Genomic DNA, 21,742 nt, shown 5'->3' with positions numbered 1-21,742 from the left:
ATCAAATTCTAATTAAATATTGGAAAAATGAGGAATTATTTTAAAGACTGACTTTGATGGCTGAGTTTGACATGAAACGCTGACAAGGGCCAAAATTGTATTAATAAATTAAATTACTTAATTGTGTAATAAATTAATTAAATCAATAAAAAAAAAATCAATCATGAAATTGAATTAATTGAATCTGTAAATAATTAAATTACAAAATAATCATATCATGAAACAATGAAGTTAAATAATCAAAAGATCAAATATAATGTTACCTTATATAAATTAATGACACATCCAAGCAGACTTATTTATTTAGTTCAAATTATGATTAATCAATGAATCTTTGAGTGATTATTTAAATATGTATTTATTTAATTTTGGCCCTTGTCAAAAGATCCATTAATTGTATCTGTTAAATTCAGCCGTCAACACCTGACTGGTTAAGTACTTGTATTTAATTTTGGTACCATTTGGCCCTCCATTTTTGGGGGAAATTTAGGGTGGGGGGGAAATGTCACAAAAGGCAAGAAAAAAAATAATAAAAGTGAAATAAACACGTTTGTTCTGCTAGCGACAGATAACTTTCTAACTTAAATACAAGATTCTTAACATTTATTCTATTTATTCTAAAAAAAAAACACTGTTTTTGTCCAATTGTACTCATTAGCAAGCTATTTCCTGCTTAATGAAAAGTAACTGGACTGTGCCAAGAGTTGAGTTTTTCCTCGGTAAACATGCCACTAGTCAGTTGAGATCGTTTTTAAATTCAAACTGATAAAAACAACAAAATAAAAGCTACAAAAAGGAGTGAAAACACTGTAGCTTGCATGCCAGGCCAGTAGGGGGCACTGTCACTTTTACACAAACTGTTTTCATAAGATTGCACTTTGACAACTTATTTTTTTGTGTGTACATATTCAGCTTCCAAAATGCAGTTCCAATATGCTGCTAAGTTCAGGGCTATTTAGAGGAGCCACGGGTGCTGGTGTATCTGCACCAGAGTGGCGCGCTGATCCGGATCGGAATTGAGGCACAGCTGCAAGAAGTCTCTGCAATCTGGAAAATGAAAATGGCGGTTAGGGACAAGCGGTAGAAAAATGGATGGATGGGTCAGGCTGCGGTTTGTACGACCTGTCGGTCACAGCCATACCTTGGGATAGAACACGGTTCAGTCCGAGCATCTGCGAGATGAAGAGGAGCGTGTCAAACTGTTTGGTGCCAGCCAGTAGCTCAAAGAGCATGGCGCCCAGGTGCCACACCGTGGTGGGTCCGGCCCTGTACGCCCCCCTCAGGACAAACTCTGGGGGCGCGTAAGAGAGAGTCCCTAAAGAACCACGTCAAAGTCAAGTATGAGAGGGTGGAGTGAGAAGGTGATGGAGGTCGGGATGATGTTCGAAATCGGTTCTCCCGGGTGTTCGATAAGAAAAGAACCGATTCTATGCACTCGAATCCCTTTTTGAGAACCGGTTCCTGTTATCGAGGCCACTACAGGTAAAAGCCAGTAAATTAGAATATTTTGAAAAACTTGATTTATTTCAGTAATTGCATTCAAAAGGTGTAACTTGTACATTATATTTATTCATTGCACACAGACTGATGCATTCAAATGTTTATTTCATTTAATTTTGATGATTTGAAGTGGCAACAAATGAAAATCCAAAATTCCGTGTGTCACAAAATTAGAATATTACTTAAGGCTAATATAAAAAAGGGATTTTTAGAAATGTTGGCCAACTGAAAAGTATGAAAATGAAAAATATGAGCATGTACAATACTCAATACTTGGTTGGAGCTCCTTTTGCCTCAATTACTGCGTTAATGCGGCGTGGCATGGAGTCGATGAGTTTCTGGCACTGCTCAGGTGTTATGAGAGCCCAGGTTGCTCTGATAGTGGCCTTCAACTCTTCTGCGTTTTTGGGTCTGGCATTCTGCATCTTCCTTTTCACAATACCCCACAGATTTTCTATGGGGCTAAGGTCAGGGGAGTTGGCGGGCCAATTTAGAACAGAAATACCATGGTCCGTAAACCAGGCACGGGTAGATTTTGCGCTGTGTGCAGGCGCCAAGTCCTGTTGGAACTTGAAATCTCCATCTCCATAGAGCAGGTCAGCAGCAGGAAGCATGAAGTGCTCTAAAACTTGCTGGTAGACGGCTGCGTTGACCCTGGATCTCAGGAAACAGAGTGGACCGACACCAGCAGATGACATGGCACCCCAAACCATCACTGATGGTGGACACTTTACACTAGACTTCAGGCAACGTGGAGCCTGTGCCTCTCCTGTCTTCCTCCAGACTCTGGGACCTCGATTTCCAAAGGAAATGCAAAATTTGCATGGTTGGGTGATGGTTTGGGGTGCCATGTCATCTGCTGGTGTCGGTCCACTCTGTTTCCTGAGATCCAGGGTCAACGCAGCCGTCTACCAGCAAGTTTTAGAGCACTTCATGCTTCCTGCTGCTGACCTGCTCTATGGAGATGGAGATTTCAAGTTCCAACAGGACTTGGCGCCTGCACACAGCGCAAAATCTACCCGTGCCTGGTTTACGGACCATGGTATTTCTGTTCTAAATTGGCCCGCCAACTCCCCTGACCTTAGCCCCATAGAAAATCTGTGGGGTATTGTGAAAAGGAAGATGCAGAATGCCAGACCCAAAAACGCAGAAGAGTTGAAGGCCACTATCAGAGCAACCTGGGCTCTCATAACACCTGAGCAGTGCCAGAAACTCATCGACTCCATGCCACGCCGCATTAACGCAGTAATTGAGGCAAAAGGAGCTCCAACCAAGTATTGAGTATTGTACATGCTCATATTTTTCATTTTCATACTTTTCAGTTGGCCAACATTTCTAAAAATCCCTTTTTTGTATTAGCCTTAAGTAATATTCTAATTTTGTGACACACGGAATTTTGGATTTTCATTTGTTGCCACTTCAAATCATCAAAATTAAATGAAATAAACATTTGAATGCATCAGTCTGTGTGCAATGAATAAATATAATGTACAAGTTACACCTTTTGAATGCAATTACTGAAATAAATCAAGTTTTTCAAAATATTCTAATTTACTGGCTTTTACCTGTATAGTAAAGAAAAAGAGTTGGTTCTTTATTCCAATCCCTTCCCACCTACAGGAAATGCCCTGTGGGACCTGCAATGTTATGCCCATTTGATTGTAGACTCTTACTGACACCTTGTGGCGATATGAAAATACTACACGTCATTAGTTTGGGCACTTTCGGGTTGAAACGATTGAGAAGTAGACAAGTCATACTTGCCAACCCTCCCGGATTTTCCGGGAGACTCCCGAAATTCAGCGCCTCTCCCGAAAACCTCCCGGGACAAATTTTCTCCCGAAAATCTCCCGAAATTCAGGCGGAGCTGGAGGCCACGCCCCCTCCAGCTCCATGCGGACCTGAGTGACGTGTTGACAGCCTGTTCTCACGTCCGCTTTCCCACAATATAAACAGCTAATGATGGAGGGCGAGTTCTTGGTTTCTTATGTGGGTTTATTGTTAGGCAGTTTCATTAACGTCCTCCCAGCGCGGTAACAACACACAACAACAGCAGTCAAGTTTTCGTCCCCCGTAAAGCAGTTTGTCTGCCGTAAACAGCAATGTTGTGACACTTTTAAACAGGACAATACTGCCATCTACTGTACATGCATATGTGACCCACCCATAATGTGTCACATTTTTGTGTTGATTTATTTAGTTTATTTTGTGGTTTGAATTCGTTTTTGGAGCTGTCATTACACATTTATCAGTATTCACGTTGGTCAGTAGGGGGCAGTAGGGCGTTTCTTCCCAATTGAATGCTATCACCTGCAGACCGGAAGTGTCTTGTCATTCTGATGAGCGCGACCAGTCTGTGAACAATTGAAACGTCCTGTGTGCTTTTTCTTCCTGTATAACAGGTTAGTTTTGGTGAATCAACTCACTGAATAATATCCATGTGATCTTTATAAGTTTAAGTACACATTCTGATGGTGGAGCCTAACTCTAAAGTGTTTGTGAGTTGTAGTTTGTATTTGTGAATGAATCCAGTGCACAGCTGCAGTAATCAATACAAAAAGGCGACGTGAGTGCGCAATGTTTATATAGGAACTTCTGATCCTAATTCAGACTTCCCAAATTAGAGCTCCCGTTTTCTTATTGATTTTATAATGTATATTTGTATAATGTGTGTGTTCTGAAATAGTGACAGAGAATAGAACAAGGATGGACAATTCAACCCTTAACTCAACAATGAGTAGATGAGTGTTATGTGTGTGTATATGTGTAAATAAATGAACACTGAAATTCAAGTATTTCTTTTATTTATATATATATATATATATATATATATATATGTAATAAAATATATATATATATATATATATATTAGAGATGCACGGTTTGCGGGCACAACCGCGGAGTCCGCGGATTATCCGCGGATCGGGCGGATGAAATTTAAAAAAATTAGATTTTATCCGCGGGTCGGGTCGGGTCGGGTCGGGCGGTTGAAATAAAAAAAAAATTAGAGTTTAAATAGATTCAGGCGGGTGGCAGTTAAACCAATTGGGAAATATATATACATAGTTAAATGTTGTTACCCACATACGAAAAACGAGCAGGCACCTGCAGCATATGCCACAACAGAAGAAGAAAAAAAAAAAGAGATGGACACTTTTACGGAGCGGAGAAGGGACGCCTCGCCGGGGTCCGGGACCGAGGCCCCTTCCCCCGAGAGGGCTCCACCGGGAGCCGTAGCTGAGGCAATCCGCGAGAAGGGCCCGACGCACGTCCAGGGTCACCACCGCGCCCACCGCACCGACACCCCGCCTCGTCCGCCTTCGCCGCGGCCGGCGTCACGCGCAGCAGGTAAGCAGCTTACCTGCCCGCCACCCCCGTGGCCGGGGGCTCGTAACAGGGGTCAATCCGCGCGCTCCGCCCGCGCAGCTTACCTGCCCGCCACCCCTGTTGCCGGGGGCGCGTAACAGGGGTCACTCCGCGCGCAGTGCGCTCACGAAAGGGGTGGGGCTCACCCTGGTTGATATAGACAGCAGGACGGTGGCCATGGAAGGTGGAACCCGCTAAAGAGTGTGTAACAACCCACCTGCCGAATCAACTAGCCCTGAAAATGGATGGCGCTGGAGCGTCGGGCTCATACCCGGCCGTCGCCGGCAGCGAGACGCGCTTGGAGGTGCGCTCAGCGCGGCTCCCATATGATTGCGCACTGGTGTGCGTCTGGGTCGTGACAGCGTGGCACGCGAATGTCTGTGCTGCATTGGATCAGTCTCCTTTCTTTAACAGGCAAAAGCTTTATAACCTCACTAATGCCTTGCATCGTCTATATTAGATATATAACAATGGGCGGGTGCGGGCGGGTGTGGTTCTGATAAAATGTTAGGTCGGGTGGATGGCGGATGGTTGACGACTTTCTGATGCGGTTGCGGATGAAATAATTGCCTATCCGCGCATCTCTAATATATATATACATGTAATAAAATATATATATATATATATATATAGCTAGAATTCACTGAAAGTCAAGTATTTCTTATATATATATACATATATATCTTAACCACGCCCCCAACCACGCCCCAACCACGCCCCCTGCCCCACCCCCGATCAGGCCCCCTGCCCCCATGCTCAGGGTGTTTGTGGAGATTGGGGGTTTTGCACAAATGTGATGCACCATGTTAGATGTCCCGGTTTTGTGACTGTCGGAGACATAAACAGCGTCGCAGCTCTTGCAAATCACGTAGCCAGCATTACTATCATCCTGATTTACAACCTCATAAAAACGAGTCCACGCTGAACTTTTCTGGCATTTTTTTCCCCCTGGTCTTTAGTATTCCCTTTTTTAGTTTGTCGTGTACCACGTTTGCTGTCTCTTTTTTTTTTCTTCTTCTGTTGTGGCATATGCTGCAGGAGCCTGCTCGTTTTTTGTATGTGGGTAACAACATTTAACTATGTATATATATTTCCCAATTGGTTTAACTGCCACCCGCCTGAATCTATTTAAAATCTAATTTTTTAAAATTTCAACCGCCCGACCCGACCCGCGGATAAAATCTAATTTTTTTTTATTTCAACCGCCCCGACCCGCGGATAATAAAGTTGTGTCCGCAAACCGCGCATCTCTAGTGTGTAGTTAGTATGTTCCAATAGCAGAAGAAGTGCACTTTTTGGAGAGCTGTATTATTTTCAGTTTTGTGCCCAAGGGACTGATTTTATTTAACATTATGTTATTATTTATACACCTATAGTGATCACAGAGACAGGTTGTTTTTGTGTTACTATATATATTTGTTTTTCTGAAAAGCCCACTTAATATACTTTAGGTAACAACAGTCAATATATATATATACCGTATTTTCCGCACTATAAGGCGCACCTAAAAACCACAAATTTTCTCAAAAGCTGACAGTGCGCCTTATAACCCGGTGCGCTTTATATATGGATAAATATTAAGATTCATTTTCATAAAGTTTCGGTCTCGTAACTACGGTAAACAGCCGCCATCTTTTTTCCCGGTAGAACAGGAAGCGCTTCTTCTTCTACGCAAGCAACCGCCAAGGTAAGCACCCGCCCCCATAGAACAGGAAGCGCTTCTTCTTCTACTGTAAGCAACCACCTGCCCGCGTAGAAGAAGAAAAAGCGCGCGGATATTACCCGTTTCATTTCCTTTGTGTGTTTACATCTGTAAAGACCACAAAATGGCTCCTACTAAACGACAGGGATCCGGTTCATGAAAAGACGCAATCTCTCCATCCGCACACGGATTACTATTTCACAGCAACTGATATTCCTGTGAACCGCACTGTGGATACAACGGGAGCACGTACGGTGAATATTCGCACCACAGGGAATGAGAAGTCATCCTTCACTGTGGTTCTAGCTTGCCATGCTAATGGCCAGAAACTTCCACCCATGGTGATATTCAAAAGGAAGACCTTGCCAAAAGAGACCTTTCCAGCCGGCGTCATCATAAAAGCTAACTCAAAGGGATGGATGAAGAAAAGATGAGCGAGTGGTTAAGGTAAGTTTAAGTTTACGCGAAGAGGCCGGGTGGCTTTTTTCACGCAGCTTCGTCCATGTTGATATACGACTCCATGCGCGCCCACATCACGCTGGTTTTTAATATATTATTAAAGTTTGACTGACCTATCTGACTGTTTTTTTGACATTCCTTTAGCGCAGTTAGATGCGGCTTATAACACGGGGCGGCTTATAGGTGGACAAAGTTTTGAAATATGCCGTTCATTGAAGGCGCGGCTTATAACCCAGGGCGCCTTATGGTGCGGAAAATACGGTATATATATATATATATATTTTTTTTTTTAGGGGGGTAACAGTCAATATTTATTTATTTATTTTATTTTTTCCTTATAAAATAAACCAAATATTGTGTTTTTTTCCATATACAACAACCTATCCGGATTCGATAAGAGAATCGATAAGGAATCGGTTCGATGAGAGGATTCGATAATGGACTCGAACTCGATCATTTCTTATCAAACATCATCCCTAGATGGAGGTGGTGTAGTACCCGTGTAGTCGTAGTAAGGTTCCTCCGTCACGAAGCAGCTGCAGCCAAAGTCGATGACGCGCACTCGAGGGACGCCGTAGGTGGCCTCCAGGAGAATGTTCCCCGGTTTGAGGTCGCGGTGGAAAACGTTGACGGCGTGCATTTTGATGGCGGCGTCCACCAGCTGCTTCATGATGTTCTACAGCCAAAACAATGAAGGAGACATGGACACTTCATTAGGCACACCATCTCATCCCATTCAATCATTGTGTGAATGCTCCAAACACTATTTTCACACTTTTTTACCCACATTTCTTTACCCACTTCCACCGTCAAAACATTCCTCTTAATCAGGACAAAAAACAAAGTTGTTTTTTGAACTGGAAAAATTCCCGGTTTTCCCGAAATTCCAGGAATTCCTTGATACCATTTCTGAATTAAAAATGTTAACACTTCAACATCTCTCTACCGTTTTGTAACATTGACATTTTTTTTTACCATTTTCCAAAAAATTCCCTTTTTTCCGGATTTCCCAAATTGAAATCAATGGGACATTTTTCCAAGTTGCACAACTCCCACATTTTTCATCCAATTCAAACCGTTTTAATTTCAAAATATTCCACCTGTTCAGGAATTGTGTGCTCCCTTTCAGCAATTATACAAAAATTTCCCGAATTTCCTAGAATTCCCAGTTTTCAGGGACATTTTTCCCATTCCAAATGATTTATCAATTTTTCAAACTTCCACAATTCCCCCAGTTTTCAACCAATTCCACCTTCAACATATTCAACTCATCCTGGAAATTCAAACTACCACTTTTCCACGTTCAACAAATTTCCAGGAATTTACATACATACATACATACATACATATATATATACACACACACATATATACATATATATGTATACATACATATACATATATACATATACATATATATATATACATACATATATATGTGTATATATATATATACATATATATGTATGTATTAGAGATGCGCGGATAGGCAATTTATCTCATCCGCAACCGCGTCAGAAAGTCGTCATCCATCCGCCATCCACCCGATGTAACGTTTGATCAGAACTGCATCCGCCCGCCATCCGCCCGATGTTATATATCTAATATTAATAAAAAAAAAAAAAAAGGGTGAAAACTACGCGAATTGCACCTTGTGCAGACAAGATTTTTCGATCGGACACGGAGGAATTAGCGATGTAAAAGACCACGTTGGGACAAAAAAACACAAGTCTAATGCCGTTGCTAGCGATACAAGTGGAAAACTTTCAACGTTTTTCGTCGCCCAAACAGATTCTTTGGATGTGATAAATGCCGAAGTTTTATTTACGGAGGCAATAATTGAGCATGGACTTCCAATCGCACTGGCTGATCACATGGGACAGTTAAATGTTTGTAATGCAACCTTTAAAAATCATTACGCGGTGATCGCGATCCCAAAAATAAACTTTTCTTGCATGATAATGTCCAGAAAATTTCGCTTTATATTACTATAGAGTCCTTTTAACGAATGAGTTTGATGGTTTATCACAAACCTTAAATGAAATTCCATGGCCACCGTCCTGCTGTCTATATCAACCAGGGTGAGCCCCACCCCTTTCGTGAGCGCACTGAGCGCGGAGTGACCCCTTTTACGCGCCCCCGGCAACAGGGGTGGCAAGCAGGTAAGCTGCGCGGGTGGAGCGCGCGGAGTGACCCATGTTACGAGCCCCCGGCCACGGGGGTGGCGGGCAGGTAAACTGCTTACCTGCTGCGCGTGACGCCGGCCGCGGCGAAAGCGGACGAGGCGGGGTGTCAGTGCGGTGGGCGCGGTAGTGACCCTGGACGTGCTTCGGGCCCTTCTCGCGGATCGCCTCAGCTACGGCTCCCGGTGGGGCCCTCTCGGGGGAAGGGGCCTCGGTCCCGGACCCCGGCGAGGCGTCCCTTCTCCGCTCCGTAAAAGTGTCCATCTCTTTTCTTTTTTTTTCTTCTGTTGTGGCATATGCTGCAGGTGCCTGCTCGTTTTTCGTATGTGGGTAACAACATTTAACTATGTATATATATTTCCCAATTGGTTTAACTGCCACCCGCAAAAAAAAAAAAAAAAAAAAAAAATCTAATTAATCCGCCCGACCCGACCCGCGAGCCGATAAAATCTTTTTTTTTTAAATTTCATCCGCCCGATCCGCGGATAATCCGCGGACTCCGCGGTTGTGTCCGCAAACCGCGCATCTCTAGTATGTATACAAATATGTATATATATATATATACATATATGTGTATATATACATATATATATATATATACATATATATATATATATATACATATATATATATATATATATATATATATATATACATATATATGTGTATATATACATGTACATGTATATATACATATATATATACATATATTGCGCTCTACTACGGTATCGAGCACTATTTTTTGGATAACCTTATTAAGACATATATATATATACATATATATGTGTATATATACATATATATATATATTTGTATATATACATATATATATATATGTATATATATATATATATACACATATATATATTTGTATATATACATATATATATATATGTATATATATGTATGTGTGGGGGAAAAAATCACAAGACTATATATATGTATATATGTATATATATATATATATATACATATATATATATGTATATATATACATATATATGTATATATACATATATATATACATACACACATATATATATATATATATATATCATATATATACACATGTATATATATATATAAATACACACAATATATTTATACATATATATACATATATGCATATAAATATATACATATATGCATATAAATATATACATATATACATACATACATATATATACACACACACATATATACACCTATATATGTATACATACACATATATATATATATGTATACATACATATACATATACATATATATATATACATACATATATATGTGTATATATACATATATATGTATAAAAACACATATATACATATATGTATATATATATACATATATATGTATATATATACACATATATATGTATATATACATATATATATATATATATATATGTATATATACATATATATGTATATATATACATATATATGTATATATATACATATATATGTATATATACATATATATATATGTATATATACATATATATACATATTTGTATATATACATATATATATGTATGTATAGATGTATATATATATATACATATATATATATATGTATACATACATACATCTATATACATACACACATATATATATACATCTATATACATACACATATATATATATATATATATATATATATATATATATATATATATATATATATATACATATATATATATATTATATATACACACGTATATATAAATACACACAATATATTTATACATATTTAAAAAAATATAAAACAGAATACATATGTTATATACATCCCATTTTTTTAAATACATTTTATTTATATTTTATAGAAATATTTTCACATATTTTCTCTGCAAAATATTACATGTGTACAGTTAGTTAGCCAATGAATGTAATATTTATAATTATTTATAAATATTATTTATAATTATAAGTATTTTATGATGAGTTTACCAGTGATGAGATATATTCAATCATGTGTCAGTATTCAAACTGCAAACTAATCAAGACGCTTTGTTCACTTAGTCTCCTCACCTTTGCCTCGTGTTCCTTGAGGTGTCCGAGGCGACACCTGGTGATGTACGTGAACATGTCCACCGACCGCACCGGCTTCTCCATGACCAGCACCAGCTCCTGCCCCAGGTCGTACTTGTCCAGCAGGGACACCACGGCCGACTTGCCGTCCGCGTTCTTTATGGAAGAAGCCTGAAGCATGAGCAGCGCCTCCAGTGGGACGTCCTGCTTTCTGCCATTGATGTTCTAAAGGAATGAAACACTCATACATCAACCATCCATCTTTTCCCTCAATGAACCGCAGCTCCCCCGTCATGCTGGCAGAACTCATGCAGCAATAGCCGTGCTTGACAGTAGACAAGACACCATCACCTTACCAGTGGGATTATCTTGACTTCATCTTTGGGGATGTGTTTGATGGCCACCTGCAAGACACAATCATTTCTTTTTCACAAGTGGGATTTTTCTACACTCCATGATTGACGCATCAATAATAAAAAAATACTTACGGCAAAAGAATCATTTTTCCGGTATCCTGCATAGACGGAGCCGAAGCCTCCTTCACCGATCTTCTCCAGCTGCTGATACTTTTGCTCAAACGAGGCTGTGCAGGCGGGTCCATCAGTCAAAAATACAAAAACAAACAAGTATTGGATGACATCAGCTTGCTCTCTGGTACAAGACTGCTGGACAGACAGTTAACAGCTCAATGTCTTCCAATAAACACACAAAGTTGGTGTGCTATTATAATGAAGTCATTTACAAACCCCGTTTCCATATGAGTTGGGAAATTGTGTTGGATGTAAACATGTTGGGAAAGGGCATGTTCACCACTGTGTTACATGGCCTTTCCTTTTAACAACACTCAGTAAACATTTGGGAACTGAGGAGACACATTTTTGAAGCTTCTCAGGTGGAATTCTTTCCCATTCTTGCTTGATGTACAGCTTAAGTTGTTCAACAGTCCGGGGGTCTCCGTTGTGCTATTTTAGGCTTCACATTTTCAATGGGAGACAGGTCTGGACTGCAGGCGGGCCAGTCTAGTACCCGCACTCTTTTACTATGAAGCCACGTTGATGTAACACGTGGCTTGGCATTGTCTTGCTGAAATAAGCAGGGGCGTCCATGGTAACGTTGCTTGGCTGGCAACATATGTTGCTCCAAAAGCTGTATGTACCTTTCAGCATTAATGGCGCCTTCACAGATGTGTAAGTTACCCATGTCTTGGGCACTAATACACCCCCATACCATCACACTTTCACCCTATAACAATCCGGATGGTTCTTTTCCTCTTTGGTCCGGAGGACACGACGTCCACAGTTTCCAAAAACAATTTGAAATGCGGACTCGTCAGACCACAGAACACTTTTCCACTTTGTATCAGTCCATCTTAGATGAGCTCAGGCCCAGCGAAGCCGACAACATTTCTGGGTGTTGTTGATAAATGGTTTTCGCCTTGCATAGGAGAGTTTTAACTTGCACTTACAGATGGAGCGACCAACTGTAGTTACTGACAGTGGGTTTCTGAAGTGTTCCTGAGCCCATGTGGTGATATCCCATACTAACTACATTCTAGCTATATATATATATTTATTTTATTATATATATGTATATATATTTACATATATATATATATATATATGTAACTTTGGACACAAATTCCTCACTCTGATTGACAAACACTTTCCCAAAGACAACACCCTAAGAAAAGTATTCAACAAGAACAACATTAAATTGAGCTACAGCTGTATGAACAATATACGACAAATCATCTCAAACCACAACAAAACAATTGCAAATGAGCCGTCGGCCCCCGGACAGAGCGACTCCAAAACCAACAAAGGCTGCAACTGCCGCAAGAAACCTGATTGCCCTCTCAACGGGGGGTGCTTACAAACATCAGTTGTTTACCAATCTAAGGTAACACGCAAGGACATTAACACATCCGACACATATGTAGGATTAACCGAGGGAGAGTTTAAAACCAGATGGAACAATCACAAGGCTTCTTTCAGGAACCAAAACCTGCGGAATACCACAGAACTCAGCAAACACATTTGGGACCTCAAAGACAATAATGTTGAATATTCAATAACATGGCAAATTCTTGCATCCAGCACACCTTACAATAGTGGTAATAAAAGATGCAACCTATGCTTGAAAGAGAAACTGTTTATTATTTACCGTCCAGACCTGTCATCCCTCAACAAGCGCAGCGAAATTGTATCAGCATGCCGCCACAGACGGAAACACCTCCTAGATAACACATGAGCCAATCACCACGCCCCTACGCCAGCCTGTACCTACCCACTCTGTGCCCTATATAAACCATGGTATGTGAATGCTCCCATTAAAATCTCCTGATGATTGAGGGAACCCCTCATGAAACAGGCCTGTAGAGATGAAGTAGTCTTGTGATTTTTTTCCCACACATACATATATATATATATATATATATATATATATATATATATATTTTTTTTTTTTTTTTTTTCATGCACATTGAGATAAATTCCTCAAAATTACAATTAAAATGTTTTTGGCCGGGGGTCGGGCTGTATCTATGCGCACTAATTGACGGAAAGAGCACACACTTGGTGCAATGATGTCATGTTGTCGATGGAAAAATGCATTTTTAGACAATATAATTTGCCTGAGAGGCTAGGAGACCCCGAGAGTAACAAGCAGTTGCCTTGTTGCTTTTCCATTAAGAACAATAAACTAGTTTTTAGTGTAAGTTTGCTGGTTTCAAGAAATGTAATATCATTATGTCAAGATAATGGCACTAGCATTTACTTCATTTAAGAATATTTTTCAACATATTGAGCAAAAAGGTCTTTTTTTTCTACCAAGAAAAGTGCACTTGTTATTAGTGAGAATATACTTATTTTAAGATATTTTTGGGTTCATTGAGGTTAGCTAATTAGGGCCCGCATGGCCCATTGCATAAGGACTCCCGAAGGGAGTCCTTATGCAATGGGACATAAGGACCTATTGTTTTTCTAAGGTTTTATTATTCTTTATTCTTCCGCCGCCACATTAAACTGTAATTTGACCCACTTAACATGCTTCAAAACTCACCATATTTGACCCACACATCAGGACCTGCGAAAATTGCCTTTTTTTTTTAAAAAACCGAACCACAAAACTCAAAATTATGCTCTAGCGCCCCCTAGGAAACTCCCACTAAGAAGGTCGGAGAGACATGAAACAAAAACCTCTATGTAGGTCTGACTTAGAACTACATTTCATAATTGTACATTTTTGGGCTAAAATCAACAGGAAGTTGGCAATTCCCCCTTCAAGACAAAAAAAGTACTAAAAACAGTAACTTTTGCCTCTTTGAGCTGTAATTTGACCCCCTTAACACGCTTCAAAACTCACCAAACTGAACGCACACATCAGGACTGGCAAAAATTGCGATCTAATAAAAAAACCTAACCCCAAATCTCAAAATTGCGCTCTAGCGCAATTTTTTAATAAAACGCAGAAAAAACTGCTCCTCGCAAGAAACAAATGACAAAACTGCCTGTAACTCCCACTGGGAAGGTCGGAGAGACATGAAACAAAAACCTCTATGTAGGTCTCACTTAGACCTACATTTCATAAATTGACAACCCCCAGAAAAAATCAACAGGAAGTTGTCTATTCCCCCTTCAAAACAACATTTTTGTAAAAACCGGTCACCTTTCTTCAAACATTATCTCCTCTGAGCGCGTTTGTCGTTTCGGCTTCAAACTAACACAGGAGAGAGATTGAACCCTTTTGATTAAAAGTTATTGAAAGAGTTTTAATACCAACTCCGGTTTTGATTTTATGACCCTTCAAAGAGCCGCTGCGCTGATGCTGCTGTTTTTTCAAGAAGGCTGCTTAAAAGCAGGAAGCACCAGCGTGCCCACACAATGCAGACAAGGTAGGTACACTACACAAAAGTATTGGGACAATTCGGACTAAAAGTAGACAAAAGTATTGGGACACTTATGACGAAAACTGAACAAAAGTATTGGGACACTTAGGACTAGCACCTGCCAAATACGCGGGCCCGATAAATGCTGCTTGCAGCTTTAATTTGACTTGTTTTGGAAAGTCTTGACAAGCCAAATTTTCTTGTTCTATTGGCAGATAATTTTGTTTAATTCAAGTAAAATACCCCTCATTTTTGTATTTTTTTCCCCCTTGTTTTTGAACACTGACTTTTTGCAGTGCAGGAACTCCACCAGGGGCCCAAAAGGCATCTTTTAAGGGGCTTCTGGACTTACCTTGACTGGTGGTGGCCAGGAGACGCCTCTGGGCCTGTTGGACCATGGACATCTGCGTGGCTTTGACCCACTGCCTCCTCGTCAAAGTCTCTGGTCTCTTATCAGCCCTCCGTCTGGGTCTGGTCCTCCTGGACCACTCATTGGTTTTTCCTCTATGTCTCCTCTTCGGTTTGTCTTTGCCGCCTCGTCTCCTCGTCAGCGACTGTAGTTTGGATTTACCCTTTCGCCTGCGCATGAGGGTCTCTGGCTTGACTTTGGGTTTCCTCATCTGCGGTCTGGTTTTCAGTTTAGCCGGCACCACCTTTACGGACACCCTCTGCTTTTTTGTGAGGGTCACGAGCTTGGTGTCAGCCTTCCTCTTGGTGCCCCGTGCAGGTCCGACTTTCACAGGCAGGGTCTTGGTGACATTCTTTAGCAGGGCGTCCGGTTTTGGGTTTTTTGTAGATTTGACCCTCTTTTTTTTTTTAAGGCTGTCCATTTTTCTTCTGCTCTTGCGTTTGGTTCTCCGAGACGCCTTCATGGACCCCTTGGTAGACGTGACCCTTCTGTTGGACAAGAGGGTCTCTTGTTTGGTCCTTTTGGTGGGCACAGCTTCTGCGGCTACCGCTCTGGAGCCGCCAGTATTTAGGACAATGGGGTCATAGCACCTCTTGGTGGGTATTGCTCCATTTTTGATGGCGGCGCACTTTGGGTTCCTCGCCCTGCAGGTGCTTTTTGCTGGGTGGTCTGCAACTAGTAAGACAAAGTCAGCATTATCTAAACAATGACAACTACCACTTTTCAGCTTAGATACTCATGCCTTATACCTGAGAGGATGCCAGATGATGCAAAATCAACACACTTGTTGACATTCATTTTGTTAGCAATATTGTCCAAAACTCTATTTTAGAAATAAATTTAAAAAAAGTAATAAATGTGTGTACGCGTCAGTGAATCCGAACTTTATTTTGCTTTTTAGTCACCCACACGTCAAGGCCACTTACTGCAGGAGGAAGGTGACGTCACGAGGGCAACAACACGTTTAGTAAACACCAAAGAATACAAAAATATCATATTTTATTTCGGATTCGGGTGTGGATTGGTACATACGGTGTGAATAACAATAAAGATGTGTGTTTTTTTTAAAATTTTAATTATTATTATAACGAGACGACATGATGTTGCATTCACGGGCTATAGGATGTCACAGTGACAGCAAAAGTTGACGTGTGTTTTCTTCTCCCCCGAGCCAAAACAAAATAAATAGCACGTCTTGTTTTTGATGAGCAGTTGTTAAAAAGGTTGTCGTCATGGTGAGAGCCTGTGGGACTCTCATGCAAAGCATTTGACGACACTTTCTCACGTGATAAACTTTCCTCCATTGTTGTGTTAGAAGGGTGGTGCACTTACGCAGACGGCCGCTAGAGGGCAATGGGCACTGAATGCAAGTCTGTTGGCAATAAAAAGATGACAAAAGTCAATGAAAAACAGTAATGTGTGTATTTAAATAATATTTATTATAAAATATCAATGTCCCTACCAAACAGTAATCGTAATCAGATGTTGGTTGAGTAATGAGACATTTTATTCCTGTTTTGCAGTCTTCTGGCCTATGAAAAGTCACTTCCAATGGCATAAGTTACTGATGTGTTAGTGCAAACCAAGTGTGCCAAAAATGTAAATCATGACAATAAAAGCATTAAAAAATCATCATTTTTAAAAGTGCAAATAAATAGAGAATATCCCTCAATGCAAACATACTTTCAATACTACTTAATGATGTTAAAATGTGGTAATGCGAGATGAAACAAGCCATTATAATTTCAATAAATCCCTTCGTGAAGCAACAATAGCATCAATCACAACCTAATAAGGCTCAACCTAATAAGAGCTTACGAATTATTCTCCACCTGCCCTCACCATCCACACATTATTTGGCACATTGACGTAAACAAAGTGCGCCATTTTGAAATAAGGTATTTTTACGTCAACAATTTGAATTAAAAAAAAAAATCCCTCTGTATCAGACTGCTACATCAGTGGCACTCTTACTGTGGGAAGGAAGCGTGGTGGTATTCAAGTTGTGTTAACAAGACATCTCAGTGAATATGAGGTAACTAAGTAAAGATATTTAGCGTAAATAGGTGACATGATGAAGGACCTCTCAGGGAGGTAACAGGAGTGGTTCAACTCAACGCCTCGGCTGTAAATAACGGAGAAGCACAGATGATGAAGAGGCTTTCTACCAAGGAGCCACACTGACAAAGTTGCTCCTGGGTGGAGTCATAATCCTACAATAATAAAGTCATATTACGGGGGAAAGAAAGTCCAAATAGTACAAAAAACAAAAACAAAATTAAAGCTGCAAGCAGCATTGGTCGGGCCCGCGTATTTGGCAGGTGCTAGTCCTAAGTGTCCCAATACTTTTGTCTACTTTTAGTCTGAAGTGTCCCAAGACTTTTGTCTAGTGTACCTACCTTGTCTGCATTGTCTGGGCACGTTGGTGCTTCCTGCTTTTAAGCAGCCATCTTAAAAAAACAGCAGCGCAGCAGCATCAGCGCAGCGGGTCTTTGAAGGCTCATAAAATCAAAACCGGAGCAGTTAACTTTTATTTGGAAGGGTTCAATCTCTCGACAAACGCGCTCAGAGGAGATAATGTTTGAAGAGAAGTGACCGGTTTATAAAAAAAAAAATTTGTTTTGAAGGGGAAATTGCAAACTTCCTGTTGATTTTTGCTGAGGGTTGTCAATCTATGAAATGTAGGTCTAAGTGAGACCTACATAGAGGTTTTTGTTTCATGTCTCTCCGACCTTCCCAGGGAGAGTTACAGGCAGTTTTGTCAGTTTTTTCATCCGGAGCAGTTTTTTGTGCGTTTCATTAAAAAATTGCGCTAGAGCACAATTTTGAGATTTGGGGTTAGGTTTTTTTATTACATCGCAATTTTTGCCAGTCCTGATGTGTGCGTTCAGTTTGGTGAGTTTTGAAGCATGTTAAGGGGGTCAAATTGCAGCTCAAAGAGGCAAAAGTGACTGTTTTTAGTAATTTTTTGTCTTGAAGGGGGAATTGCCAACTTCCTGTTGATTTTTGCCCGAGAATATACTATTATGAAATCTAGGTCTAAGTCAGACCTACATAAAGGTTTTTGTTTCATGTCTCTCCGACCTTCCTAGTGGGAGTTACAGGCAGTCTAGTTTTGTTTTTTTCCTAGGGGGCGCTAGAGCGCAATTTTGAGTTTTGAGGTTTTATTTTTTGATAAAACGTTTTGCCGTATATTACTGATGTGTGTGTAAAATTTGGTGAGTTTTGAAGTATGTTAAGGGGGTCAAATGACAGCGCAAAGTTGCGGAAGAATAATAATAATAATTAAAGCTGCAAGCAGCATTGGTCGGGCCCGCATTTTTGGCAGGTGCTAGTCCTAAGTGTCCCAATACTTTTGTCTACTTTTAGTCTGAAGTGTCCCAAGACTTTTGTCTAGTGTACCTACCTTGTCTGCATTGTGTGGGCACGCTGGTGCTTCCTGCTTTTAAGCAGCCATCTTAAAAAAACAGCAGCGCAGCAGCATCAGCGCAGCGGGTCTTTGAAGGCTCATAAAATCAAAACCGGAGCAGTTAACTTTTATTTGGAAGGGTTCAATCTCTCGACAAACGCGCTCAGAGGAGATAATGTTTGAAGAGAAGTGACCGGTTTATAAAAAAAATTTGTTTTGAAGGGGAAATTGCAAACTTCCTGTTGATTTTTGCTGAGGGTTGTCAATCTATGAAATGTAGGTCTAAGTGAGACCTATATAGAGGTTTTTGTTTCATGTCTCTCCGACCTTCCCAAGGAGAGTTACAGGCAGTTTTGTCAGTTTTTTCATCAGAGGAGCAGTTTTTTGTGCGTTTCATTAAAAAAATTGCGCTAGAGCACAATTTTGAGATTTGGGGTTAGGTTTTTTTATTACATCGCAATTTTTGCCAGTCCTGATGTGTGCGTTCAGTTTGGTGAGTTTTGAAGCATGTTAAGGGGGTCAAATTGCAGCTCAAAGAGGCAAAAGTGACTGTTTTTAGTAATTTTTTGTCTTGAAGGGGGAATTGCCAACTTCCTGTTGATTTTTGCCCGAGAATATACTATTATGAAATCTAGGTCTAAGTCAGACCTACATAAAGGTTTTTGTTTCATGTCTCTCCGACCTTCCTAGTGGGAGTTACAGGCAGTCTAGTTTTGTTTTTTTCCTAGGGGGCGCTAGAGCGCAATTTTGAGTTTTGAGGTTTTATTTTTTGATAAAACGTTTTGCCGTATATTACTGATGTGTGTGTAAAATTTGGTGAGTTTTGAAGTATGTTAAGGGGGTCAAATGACAGCGCAAAGTTGCGGAAGAATAATAATAATAATTAAAGCTGCAAGCAGCATTGGTCGGGCCCGCATTTTTGGCAGGTGCTAGTCCTAAGTGTCCCAATACTTTTGTCTACTTTTAGTCTGAAGTGTCCCAAGACTTTTGTCTAGTGTACCTACCTTGTCTGCATTGTGTGGGCACGCTGGTGCTTCCTGCTTTTAAGCAGCCATCTTAAAAAAACAGCAGCGCAGCAGCATCAGCGCAGCGGGTCTTTGAAGGCTCATAAAATCAAAACCGGAGCAGTTAACTTTTATTTGGAAGGGTTCAATCTCTCGACAAACGCGCTCAGAGGAGATAATGTTTGAAGAGAAGTGACCGGTTTATAAAAAAAAAAATTGTTTTGAAGGGGAAATTGCAAACTTCCTGTTGATTTTTGCTGAGGGTTGTCAATCTATGAAATGTAGGTCTAAGTGAGACCTATATAGAGGTTTTTGTTTCATGTCTCTCCGACCTTCCCAAGGAGAGTTACAGGCAGTTTTGTCAGTTTTTTCATCAGAGGAGCAGTTTTTTGTGCGTTTCATTAAAAAAATTGCGCTAGAGCACAATTTTGAGATTTGGGGTTAGGTTTTTTTATTACATCGCAATTTTTGCCAGTCCTGATGTGTGCGTTCAGTTTGGTGAGTTTTGAAGCATGTTAAGGGGGTCAAATTGCAGCTCAAAGAGGCAAAAGTGACTGTTTTTAGTAATTTTTTGTCTTGAAGGGGGAATTGCCAACTTCCTGTTGATTTTTGCCCGAGAATATACTATTATGAAATCTAGGTCTAAGTCAGACCTACATAAAGGTTTTTGTTTCATGTCTCTCTGACCTTCCTAGTGGGAGTTACAGGCAGTCTAGTTTTTTTTTCCTAGGGGGCGCTAGAGCGCAATTTTGAGTTTTGAGGTTTTGTTTTTTGATAAAAAGTTTTGCCGTATATTACTGATGTGTGTGTAAAATTTGGTGAGTTTTGAAGTATGTTAAGGGGGTCACATGACAGCGCAAAGTTGCGGAAGAATAATAATAATAATAATAAACGATCGAAAAACAATAGGGTCCTCTGTCCCATTGTAAAAGGACTCCCTTCGGGATTCCTTTTACAATGGGCCATGCGGGCCCTAAAAAGAGATGATGTATTGTAAGACTACAATTTAACACGTTTACTTTAGTAAAGCAAAATTACACATTTTGCCATTATATTTTTCAGACTATTTTGGTTAAACATTTAAACGTTATATTCGTATTTGTATCATAAAATGATAATCTTATATATCTTTAATAAAATTACAACTTTGTATTCAAAATGTTATTTTCCCCCCTCAATATTACGTTACTGTAATATATTTAACCTACCGTATTTTCCGCACTATTAGCCGCACCTAAAAACCACAAATTTACTCAAAAGCTGACAGTGCGGCTTATAACCCGGTGCGCTTTATATATGGATTAATATTAAGATTCATTTTCATAAAGTTTCGGTCTCGCAACTACGGTAAACAGCTGCCATCTTTTTTCCCCGTAGAAGAGGAAGTGCTTCTTCTTCTACGCAAGCAACCGCCAAGGTAAGCACCCGCCCCCATAGAACAGGAATTGCTTCTTCTTCTACTGTAAGCAACCACCCGCCCGCGTAGAAGAAGAAGAAGCGCGCGGATATTACGTTTAATTTCCTTTGTGTGTTTACATCTGTAAAGACCACAAAATGGCTCCTACTAAGCGACAGGTTTCCGGTTCATGAAAAGACGCAATCTCTCCATCCGCACACGGACTACTATTTCACAGCAACTGCCTAAAGACTTTCAAGAAAAGCTGGCTACTTTCCGTGCATATTGTAAAAACAAGATAGCTGAAAAAAAGATCCGGCAGGAGAACATTATCAACATGGACGAGGTTCCATTGACTTTTGATATTCCTGTGAACCGCACTGTGTATACAA

At 40.1% G+C, this 21,742-nt stretch overlaps 1 protein-coding gene across 2 annotated transcripts; it reads right to left on the bottom strand.

Moving 5' to 3' along the window:
• Positions 1 to 735: 735 nt before the first annotated feature.
• On the bottom strand, positions 736 to 17,219 carry LOC133620523 (serine/threonine-protein kinase pim-2-like). 2 transcript variants are annotated; one of them, XM_061982103.1, is made up of 8 exons: positions 16,291 to 17,219; positions 15,485 to 16,216; positions 11,735 to 11,829; positions 11,603 to 11,650; positions 11,247 to 11,471; positions 7,526 to 7,703; positions 1,142 to 1,315; positions 736 to 1,047 (listed from the first exon to the last, which is right to left on the bottom strand). In XM_061982103.1, exons 1-8 carry the CDS (start codon positions 16,337 to 16,339, stop codon positions 956 to 958), a joined length of 1,593 nt encoding a protein of 530 aa, XP_061838087.1. In that variant the 5' UTR covers positions 16,340 to 17,219; the 3' UTR covers positions 736 to 955. The 2 variants fall into 2 exon arrangements, with proteins under 2 accessions (XP_061838087.1, XP_061838088.1); XM_061982104.1 differs by having other exon boundaries at positions 1,142 to 1,291.
• Positions 17,220 to 21,742: the final 4,523 nt, after the last annotated feature.

Source organism: Nerophis lumbriciformis, linkage group LG24, assembly GCF_033978685.3.
Source record: "Nerophis lumbriciformis linkage group LG24, RoL_Nlum_v2.1, whole genome shotgun sequence".
NCBI lineage: Eukaryota > Metazoa > Chordata > Actinopteri > Syngnathiformes > Syngnathidae > Nerophis > Nerophis lumbriciformis.
This window is presented reverse-complemented; position numbering and strand designations above follow the sequence as displayed.